Source organism: Marmota monax, unplaced genomic scaffold, assembly GCF_021218885.2.
Source record: "Marmota monax isolate L192 unplaced genomic scaffold, Marmota_monax_Labrador192_F-V1.1 WCK01_AAM20220418_F8-fsc00331, whole genome shotgun sequence".
NCBI lineage: Eukaryota > Metazoa > Chordata > Mammalia > Rodentia > Sciuridae > Marmota > Marmota monax.
In genome coordinates, this window is record NW_026694212.1 from 479585 (window position 1) to 490680 (window position 11096).

Genomic DNA, 11096 nt, shown 5'->3' on the forward strand with positions numbered 1-11096 from the left:
AGTTTCCCTGGTAATTTTTCCTTTGGCATGTATCAAATTTCACTATATGCATGGATCTCTTTCTGGTGCTTCTTTTTTTCAGCTGTTCCATCTTCTGTTCTTCTGATCATACCCATTGTCTTTATTATTAGATTTACAACTTGATAATTTATAGCCCAGGTCTCCAAAGACTTTTTACTTTTTAGAAGAAGTCTCTTTACTCTTTTTGGCTTTTTGTTTTTTCATGAGAATATTAAAGTCTATTAAAGTTCTATGGAAGGCCTCTCTTTGGATATTTTTAGAATTACATTGGAGAATAATTAGAATTTGTTTGAGAAAAGTAGAAAATTCTTAGATTCTTGCAAACATGAATATGTCAATCTTTATAATTATTTAGGTGTTTTTACATGTTCCTCAGATATATTTTGTAATTTTCTCTATGAAGGTCATTATAAATTTTTCTATGACATTTTCTACATAATAATTACTTGATGTTTAGAACACTACTAATTTTAAGTGCTTTGTGTGATTGTTATCAAATAAACATAACATAAATTTTACCATTTTAACCATTTTAAGTATACAGGTCAATGGCATTATAGATATTCGTATTGTTGTGTGACAGGTCTCCAGAACTATTTATTCTTACAAAAGTGAAATTCTATATCCATTAGATAACAACTCCCCATTTTTCTCTTCTCTGATCCCTAGAAACAATTCTAATTTTTCTTTCTATGAATTCTCTATATTATACAGTATTTGTCTTTTTGTGACTGGCTATTTAACTTAGATTATACTTTATAGTTCACAAAGTTCTACCATGCTATAGTATATGTTTGAATTGACTTTTTTAAATGCTGGATAGAGTTCCATTGAGTGTGTGTGTTTGTGTGTGTGTGTGCGCGCGCTCGCGTGTGTGCGCTCATGGACAGGTGGGCCACATTGTACACATCCATTCACCTGTATGTGAACACTGGTATTGCTTGTACTTCTTGGCTAATGTGAATGAATGATGCTGCTATGGATACAGGTTTGATGGTTAATTAGTTAATTTCTATTGTCAATTTAGCTGGATTAATAAATACCAAAAGAACTGGTAAAGCATTATTTCTGAATGTTTTTGTGAGGATATTTCCAGAGTATATTAACATGTTAGTGATGTTAGTGTAGTTGAGAAGATCTGTTCAAGGTAGAAAGTGGGCAAGTGGGCACTCTCGGGCTGGGGCTATAGCCCCAGTGCTATGGCAGAGCACTTGTCTAGCATGATGAGGCACTAGGCTAGATCTTTGGCATCACATAAAAATAAACAAATCAAATAAAGACATTCTGTCCATTTACAACTATAAAATCAAAAAAAAAGGAGAAAAGAAAGAAAGTGGGCACTCTCTAATTAGCTGGGAACCAGGATAGAATACCAAAAAAATAAAAATAAAATAAAACAAACAGAATTCTCTCTCTTTTTCTCTGTTTTTTTTCTCTCCTGCCCCCCTCTCTCCGTCCTGGAGCACACTATTTCTCCCTGGTTGGACATCAGGACTCCAGGCTTCCTAGTCTTTGGATTCCAGGACTTAAGCCAGGGGCCCCTGTTCTCAGGGCTCACTCTCAGGTGAAAGTTACAATATTGGCTTCCCTTGTTCTAAAGCGTTCAGACTGACCATATTGCTGGCATTTCAGTCTCCAGCTTGCAGATGGCCTGCTGTGTGGCTTCTCAACCTTTTTAACTACATGAGCAAGTTCCCCTAATAAATGCCTTCATATTTCCTCCCACATGGTCCTGCCTTTCTGGACAACCCTAGTACAATGGGCATGCAAATATCTCTTCAAAACACTGTGTTCAGTTCTTTTGAATATGTACTCAGAAATAAAATGGCTAGACAATTTGATAATTCTATTTTTATTTATTTTATAATGGGAAACACCATACTTTTTTTCCATTGAGATATCAGAAATTTATATTAGTACTAAGAGTGCATAAGACATTGTAATTTCACTATATTCTCATTATCACATGTTATCTTTGGGTTTTAAAAATACTATTCATCCTAATAGATACAAGTAGCATATGTGTGAGGTTTTGATTTGCATTAACTAATGATCAGTTATTTGAGCATTTTTTATTGTGCTTGCTAGCCATTTGTATATCTTCTTTAATGAAATGCCTATTCAATTCCTTTAACTGTCTTTAAATCAGGTTATTCATTTTTGTTGTTGAACTGTAGGTGGTCTTTATATATTATGAATATTAATCCATTACCAGACATGTGATTTGGAAAAATTATCTTCCATTGGATACTTTGTTCTTTCACTCTGTTGGTTGTGTCTTTTGATGCACAAAAATTTTAATTTTGATGTGGGCCTATTTATATAGTTTTACTTCTGTTATCTATGCTTTTGGTGTCATATCTAAGAATTCATTGCCAATTTCTAATGTCATGAAATTTTTCTCATATTTTCTTAGGAAAGCTTTACAGTTTTCCATGCAATGTGAAAGGTAAGAGTGTGTGTGTGTGTGTGTGTGTGTGCACGCACTCATGCACAGGTGGGCCACACTCATCCTTTGCATGTGGATAGCCAGTTTTTCCAGAACCATTTGTTGAAGAGACTGTCCTTTTACTTTTGTATTACCCTAGAGCTCTTTCATATCATCTACCACCTTTCTTTCTAACCTCAATATTTCTCTATTACAAGTTTGCTCTCAGAAAATAGAACTGGCAATATGTTATAATAAGGGTTCTCGTTAGGATCACAGAAAGTTTGTCTCAGCTTCATCCCTTATTTGCTATGTGAACTTGAATAAATTCCTTAAAAACTCTGAAACAGCATTGTCCTTAATAAGCAGGGAATATAAATAGAACTATCTCTCACAATGCTCTTATAGGATTAATGAATATTTATGCAAAACAAATTTTCACATATTAATCAAATACTAGTGATAGCTATTCAAATAAAAGATGATTCAGTCAAATTGAAATTTGCAAACACAGCAAAGGGTTATTAACAAAGATACCTGTAATTTTCTTCATGAAACCATCCTCTAAATATGTGTAGTGCAATGAAAATGGTGGAACTGTGTACTGCTGTAAAGAGGGACATACACAAATGGAATAGAGTATAACCCAGATATAAAACTTCACATGTGGTCAAATGATAAGTATTTATTAGCCTTTTGCTTGGTTTCTTTTTATTTCCTTAGTTAACTTTGAGATAAATATTTTCCTGTAAAATTTCCTTTTATCTGCTGATGTACAGCATATAGATTATTTTTATTTAAAATTTTTCCATTCATTCGTTATTGTATACTGATTTCTTCTCTATTGTCTTCTGTCTTACATGGGAAATTTCTTCTCAATGACACCAAACAGCATAACTAAGATTCTTGGTGAGACTGACAAGACATTACTCTCTTCCTTTATTCAGTGCTAACCACAAATGATTTTGGTTTTTTCTTTAGTGGGTAAATGACACCCCTGTCTGAAACTTACATGCTCCATGAAATAGCCCTGTTCTTGATGAATTATTTGCTCCAAGTATCCTAGAAGAGTGACCTCTGTAAGAGACCTTTGAAACAGGCCCTGAGACATGAAGAAGTTGGGCCAGGGTCATATAAAATTAGAAAATCAGTGTTAACTCAAGTGCTCTGCCTTTGTCACAGTGCCATCTATGTGGAATCACATCGGTATCTGACTTGGAAAATGGGGGTTATTTTTAATTAATACTTCTCTTATTTTGAAACATCAAGAATCCAACGTTCATCCTTCCCAATTGGTCATGATTCAGACTCATTCCTTTAGAAAGTAGTGATATGAACCAATACTTCCTCCCTGCTACACTGATCACAAAAACTGAACATCCCAATAAAAATCCAATTCAAACTTCTAAACAAGATAACCAAAACCCTGAGACCTGTTGAGAACTGTTTTCCATACACTAACTGCTCTACAACGAACAGGATGGGCTCCATCATCTGAGGGCTCTGACAAAAAATTATTCAAATTTCATTAATCTGTTACTCTCTGTCTCTGCCTCTTTCTAGTACTTTCCAGAGAGCCCCTTTCATGTCCTTGTTCCTTAGGGTATAGATCAGAGGATTGAGCATGGGAATGATGATAGTATAGAAAAGGGCAACAAATTTTCCCTGGCTCTCAGAGTAACTGCCCGTGGGTTGGAGGTATGTGTACATGGCTGAGCCATAAAACAGACAAACCACAAGGAGGTGGGACCCACAGGTCCCAAAAGCCTTTCTTCGCCCTGCCATTGATTTGCTCCTCAGCACTGCCTGAGCAATGTGTGCATAGGAGCCAACAATCAGTGCTTCAGGAACAGCCACAACTATGACTCGGGCCACAAACATCTTGGCCTCTGTGCCTTCTGTGTCCTCACAAGCCAACTTCAGGAATACAGGCATCTCACAGAAGAAGTGGTTCAGGTAATGGAGGCCACAAAGAGGCATGGCCATCATGAGGCTTGTCTGAATCAGAGAGTTCATGAGACCTCCCACCCAGGCAGCAATAGCCAGAGTCAGGCAGAGAAGGGGGTGCATGATGGTTGTGTAGTGGAGTGGACGACACACAGCAGCATAGCGGTCAAAGGCCATCACCACCAACAGCATACTCTCAATGGAACCCAGGGCGAGGACAATGAAGAGCTGGGCCACACACCCTCCGTAGCTGATGGTCCTGTCAAGTCCAGAAAGATTGATCAGCAGCTGGGGCACAGTGCTGGTGGTATAGCAGAAGTCCAGGAAGGAGAGGTGGCAGAGGAAGAAGTACATGGGTGTGTGCAGTCGAGGATCCAGTCGTGAGAGAATGATGATGGTGGTGTTGCCAAAGAGGGTTAGGGAGTAGAAAATCGAAATATAAATAAAAAGGATGAGTTCCAGTTGAGGCCAATCTGAGAAGCCCACCAAAATGAAGCCCTCTCCAAAACTGGTGTTGAAATTTTCCATAGCTGTGTGCCTGCATAAATAATGGAAGACAATTCAATGCCCCCTATGAAGAACATGGATGAAAAAATTATTCACAATATTCCCTAAATACTCCAGAATGATGTGTTTCCCTGTTTTCTATTCAGTTCAGTTCTATGCAGTCTTCTTATTTTTTTTCCTATTAAAACTGTAAATCACTGGATTAGGAATGATGTCATCTTTCTTTGACTGTGGCCCTGCTGCCTGTGTGTTCTGTGACAGGTCAGGTCACTCAGTCCTGTGGATCTTATGCTTCCTTGTCTGAAAGTAGAGGTGACACTTTGTTTCCACCTTGCATTGATATTACAACAAAATGTAGTAATGTAGACACTGCTTTTAAATACCTAAGGCATAAAAATGCAACATTATTATTGTTTTTCTCCTTTTTTTTCCTCTCCTGGATCTATCGGTAACTTCTTTCAAATTTTAATCTAGGACTTATCACACTGATATCAGAAATTTGACCTCTGGGTGTAAATAGGCTTTTCAACTCAATAAATATAGTTAGTGCACCAATCCTGGAAAATTTGTTCATGACCAGCTGCCTTGATCAGAAAAAAACTCAGTAGACTGTTGATCCATCTCTTTAGGGGAAAAAAAAAACAATTAGCAACAAATATGTTCTTTATAGTGAGTCATCATGCCTAGAATGCCACTTGCCCACATCTTCATCTGATAAATCCTATACTTCACCTGCACAGAAAGAGCTGTTCTTTCTTTTCTCACCCAGCCCTCTTTGCATAGTTTCTCTCTAGTACTTGTCCACTCACTGAAATATTTTTACATGTCTTTTCCTTTCTCAGCTGAGAGCTCCTCAGTGGTACAGAACTAATTGAATATAAAATAAATATTAGCATCTTCCCTTATAATACTCAAGATATGATAAATTAATGTTATATTAATTCATTACACATAACAGCTATTAAAGACATTTTGTCATGTATAGCATTTGACTCTCCCTGTAAATTTCATTAAAAAATTTATTTCTTTTAAGAAATCCACAGGATAACAAATAACACTTTTTGATAGACTATGGAAGAGGGATAGACATGAAAATTTGCCTTCCATGAAAGGCTAGCATTTCTTGTGGCAAAAATCCAAACAAGACCATTTGAAAATATGTCAGAAAGTAAAAGAGGAAAAAAGTTATCAGCAATAGAATCCATAATCCAAAAGAGAACTTTAATATGATGATACCTGAACAATCAAAATATAAATGGTCATTTTAGTTAATAAAATAATAATATATTTGAACTGAAAGAATTGAACTTAGCTTCCAAACTTCAGTTGGACAATGGAGAACATAAAACTTGCCAACTTAATAGCTAAATACAATCCCATATAGCCAAAGTAATTCTGAAAAATTTTTTAAAGTTGTGGTGTTGCATTTCCTGATTTAATTTTTTTTACAAAACAAGAGTAACCAAAACAGTATGGTGTACACACATACACACACAAACACACACACACACACACACACACACACACACACACACACATGGACCAGTGGATCAGAAGACATGGTCCAGATATAAATACTAACATATGTGTTTAACTTTTCACCAGGGCACTAATAGAACACAATAAAGAAAGGATAGTGTCTTTCATAAATTGTCCTGGGTTAAATAAATTTCTTCAGTCAAAGAAATGAAATTAGTTTTATATCATTTCATGCACAAGAACAATTTAAAAGACAAAAATAGCCTGCCATTTACTATAACATGGATGGAACTGGGTGACATTATGTAAGGGAAATAACAAAAACTGCATGGTCTCATTAAGTGTGCAAGGTGAAAGAAAAATAAGTCAGATACATAGAGATAGTAAAAAACAAGGTTGCTGATAATGAGGTGGGGCAGGAAATGAGGAACATAAGTCAAAGGATACTAAATAGAAGATATTTGGGATGAAAAAGTCTATACATCTAATAACAATGTGAAAACTAGGTGTAATATATTTGTATATTACTTGGGATTTGTACTAAAATAACAAATTTTAGCTGCTCTTCTCACAAAAACAAAGAAAAAATGTGAGAAATTATGTGATACAATATATAGTATCCCATAGAATCATGATTTATACTTTAAATATACATGATAAAATTTATTCTTGCAAATGAAGTAAGAAATAAAAAACAGAAGACAAAGTAAATTAAATTATTCAAAAAAAAATATATATATATATATATATATATATATATATATATATATATTTCCCCATCCATTGGGTATATCCATAGGACATCAATTTTTTTAAAGTAAACTGTAAATAGATTGAAGAGGGATTGGTAGAGCAGAGAGAGACAGAGGAGAGTGGGGTGGAAGGAAAGTGCTGGAGGATTCAATTGGAGCAGATTGTGCTTCATGCTTTTGTGATAATTTCAGGTTGTATCCTGGTGTTGTTTGTAACTGAAAAGAAAAATTTTAAAAATAAAGAAAGTCATGTCATCTTGCAATAGTTTGACTCTTATTTAGAAAGTGAGCTATGGACGTAGTTTTGTGTCATTGGAATCTAGTACTTTTTAATCCAGAAACTGGTGTGCAAGAACAAGGGCACCACATTATGTACACTCTAAGTTAAATTTTTTCTATCCCTGCTCCATCATATTGAATTTTTCAAACCGAAAACTCAGCACCTGCTGCTTGATTGCAAGCAACTTGCTTGGTTGATGAGCCCTTCTTTCCCAAATCCCAGGGGCCTGATAAAGTATGGTCTGATATCCAGAAACACAATATAACATTCCCAAATGAAGTGTCCCACTAACCTTCTCCCTGTGACTCCCTGTGTTCAGCACAGTCTACCTTACCCTCCTACTTTAGGCACTTCTCTGACACTAAGAAACCAGATCCTACAGTGATGACTGTCTTCCAGTCCCTTGTAGAGATTTTCCCCACACTTCTCTGGGCTCACTGCTGGGGTCTGCCTCAAGCCCACATCTGGTAATCATGGAAAGAAAAGTTCTTCTTACTCATGAACTCCCTGGGAATTGTTTTATCTTCAAGAAAAGTTACGCATTACGCCTCAGATGGACCTCACATTTGGGAGTCTGTGTGGATCCCACACAATATTCCTAGCCCTCTATCTCATAACCCACAAGGGTTTGAGACCTAAGAAGGCAAGTCCACCGTTGGTCAAAATGGCTCAGGGAATGGGTGCCATTAGGCCTCAGGCAAATTATCACAGTGCATATAGTTGGGAAAGGTGGGAAAGGTCTCATTAGGGGAGCACACAGAATAGACCCAATTCTCCTTTCAATTGACAGTATTCCATATTCTGAAGGAAGTAACCAAGCTATGCGAACTTTACTGGATTCCATATTCCTTAAATGAAGGTGATAATTGCAAAACGAGCATTTCCTTACCTAATCTGTTATTCCAGTAAAAGAGGGAAATGACAAACTGATATCAAGATCCCTAAGGACTCCTGATCTTAGAGCAGCCATCTCTAAGTGTTTTAAAATGATCTGTGTCTACACATATCTCTTTAAATAATAAACTTTGTTTCTTCTTTAGCAGTGCTGGGAATCAAACCCATGGCCTCCCATAAGCTAAGCAAGAATTTAGCTCTGAGCTACATCCGCAGCCAAAAATAAACTTCTTGAGATAAAAAAAAATCATACACTACATTGTTCATAACATTCCTTTAATTTAATGACACTGTCTGGATAATAATGAACCACAGTAAAATCAGAAAATTTAATCATGTATCTGAGAGGAAGATGTTCCCCAAACTCCTTACTAATCTCCTTCCTTGTCCGAAGATCTATCCTTAAATTTGAATTGAATTTTTCCTTTTCTTGTTCTCATCTTAAACAACTCTCTTATTAGTTAGTTTATAGAGGATTGAACTCACTACCAAACCTAATGAGCCACAAGAGCATCCTCCCTATTGTTCATCACAGTCTGCACTTGCACAGACTCAATCAATCCCTCAAAATACCCCATCATCTCACATTAGAAATCACACAATTTCCATCCCACCCCTCAAATATTAAGGGTGATCTTCAAGGCTCTTTTAAAGTTTTTCATAACAATGCACTGATGTCTTATAGTGTAGGACCAGAAAACTACCTTTGGAGTCAAAGACAGCTTAATTGATATTCAAACGATGAACTAACAAATTGCTTTGTAATTCTAACTCCCCACACAGAACATTGTCACCAAATATGATGGATCTTCCCAAGTTCCAGGAGGCGTCCACTCCTCCAAGAAACCTCCTTTGATTTATCAGCAATAAGTTTGATCATGACTCTGTTCTGGGTCCCCTGGTTCTAAAAGTCACTTTACATATAATGGCATCATAGGAATTGAGTTTTGTGAAGCCAGAGTGGCACACCCAGTCAGTTCTCACCCATAGTTTTATGAAAAAAACCTGCTAAATTTACCTTCCTTGATTCTATTGCCTTCAAGATGACGTGGGACCTGTTTAACACTGGTAGCGTTCAGAGATGTCTGGGAAAGACAGTTTCTTTTTCGATCCTGACTTCATCTGTGGGGTGGAGGGCTTGCACTGAAGTCTTGTTCTGCAGAAGTCATGCTTCTGTATGGTTCCTGCCCTCAACCCTCAACAGGAGGCTAAAGCATTTTCCCACTGTACTCTGATTCAATCACCCTAACCAGATGAAAACAGGAAGAAGCTGGTGTATTGTCAGATCACCTTCTGACTCTAAGGCTAAGCACACCAATTCTCCCCTGGGGATACTACCACAATCTCTTTTAGAGCAGTGGAGACAGAACTGATAACTAAGAGAGCTTGGAGACCTCTGGGTCCCAATGTGGCAATTAAAACCAACTGACTGGCTCAAGATCTGCCTTGCAGTCCTCAGTTCTCCCTAGCCTCACACTCTGCCCAAACCAAACTGATGTATCCAGTGTGCTCAGAACACCCCTTCTCCCTTGCTCATGGACAGTATAGCCTTTCCCCAAATTTGATCCCAGTCCTACCAGCCCTTCAATTAAACCAACTTTCATGTCTCACTTGAAGCTAAAATGTTTATCACAATTCAAATATCTTCCTTCTTCAAAACTGTTGTTGAAACTTCCCATAGCCTTGCACCTGCACAAATAATGGAAAACAATTCAATGTCCTCCAGGAAGAACATGGATTAAAAAAATTATTCACAGTATTCCCTCTGTAATGCATTTCTTTATCTATTTTGCTATTCAGTTCAGTTATTTGCAGTCTTCTATTTTACTCTTTTCTTAAAACTGTAAATCACCGGATTGGGAATGATGTCATCTTTATTTGACTGTAGCCTTGCTGCCTGTGTGTTCTGTGACATTAGCCAGGTCACTCAGTCCTGTGGATCTGGTGCTTCCTTGTCTGAAAGAGGAGATGACATTATCTCTTCATTGCATTGAATTAGGACAAAATGTAGTAATGCAGAAACTGCTTTTATATATCTAAAATATAAAAACACAGCATCATTATTCTCTATTATTTTCTTTTGCTCCTCACCTAGGTCTGTTAGTTATCTTATTTCAAATTTGAATCAAGGATTAAAGCAACCTGAGATCACGAGTTTGACCTGTGGACTCTGATAAGCTACCATCTGCTGGAAGAACATAGCCAGTGCACCTGTTCCCAGAAACCCAGCTCATGATCAGCTTCCATCTGTCACGTGAGCTGAGAAAATTTGCTCCTTGGTAGTTAAAAATGAAGAAAAAAAAGAGGATCAGTAACAAATTTTTCCAGTCATCATGTTTTGAATACTCCTCCCCTGATTTTATTAGCTGATAAGGACCATTCTTGAGATCCACTGAAAGACCTCTTCTTACTTTTCTAGCCCACCCCACATTGTACAGATTCTTTCTAGCACTTGTCCACTCACTGATTTTCTCCTTTGTCTTTGTACCTTTCTAAGCTGAGAGCTCCTTATTCATAGATAACAAGTTGAATATTTTTAGAAATCAGCATTTTCCTTTATGATACACAGATATGATGAATGAATGTTAATTTAATGCATTATACATAGTACCAGTTAGACAAATTTTGTTGTGTACAGCATTGGATTCTCTAGTCTAATCTCATGAAATTCTATTCCTCTAAGAAACCTACATATTAACTAATACACATTTTGATGAATTTAGAAGAGGGATAGACATCAAAAGTTGTCTTCCATAAAAGGTTGGTCTTTCTTGTGGCTAAAAATCCA

General features: G+C 36.8%; 1 protein-coding gene across 1 annotated transcript; it reads right to left on the bottom strand.

Annotated features, from left to right (window-relative positions):
- Positions 1-1776: 1776 nt before the first annotated feature.
- LOC124108061 (olfactory receptor 2Y1B-like) lies at positions 1777-5903 on the bottom strand. Its single transcript, XM_046466426.2, has one exon. It carries the CDS (start codon positions 4922-4924, stop codon positions 3986-3988), a length of 939 nt encoding a protein of 312 aa, XP_046322382.1. The 5' UTR covers positions 4925-5903; the 3' UTR covers positions 1777-3985.
- Between the last annotated feature and the right edge of the window lie 5193 nt (positions 5904-11096).

Bases quoted from the DNA above. Each gene is read 5' to 3' on its own strand.
- LOC124108061 (XM_046466426.2), bottom strand. From the start codon at position 4,924: ATGGAAAATTTCAACACCAGTTTTGGAGAGGGCTTCATTTTGGTGGGC.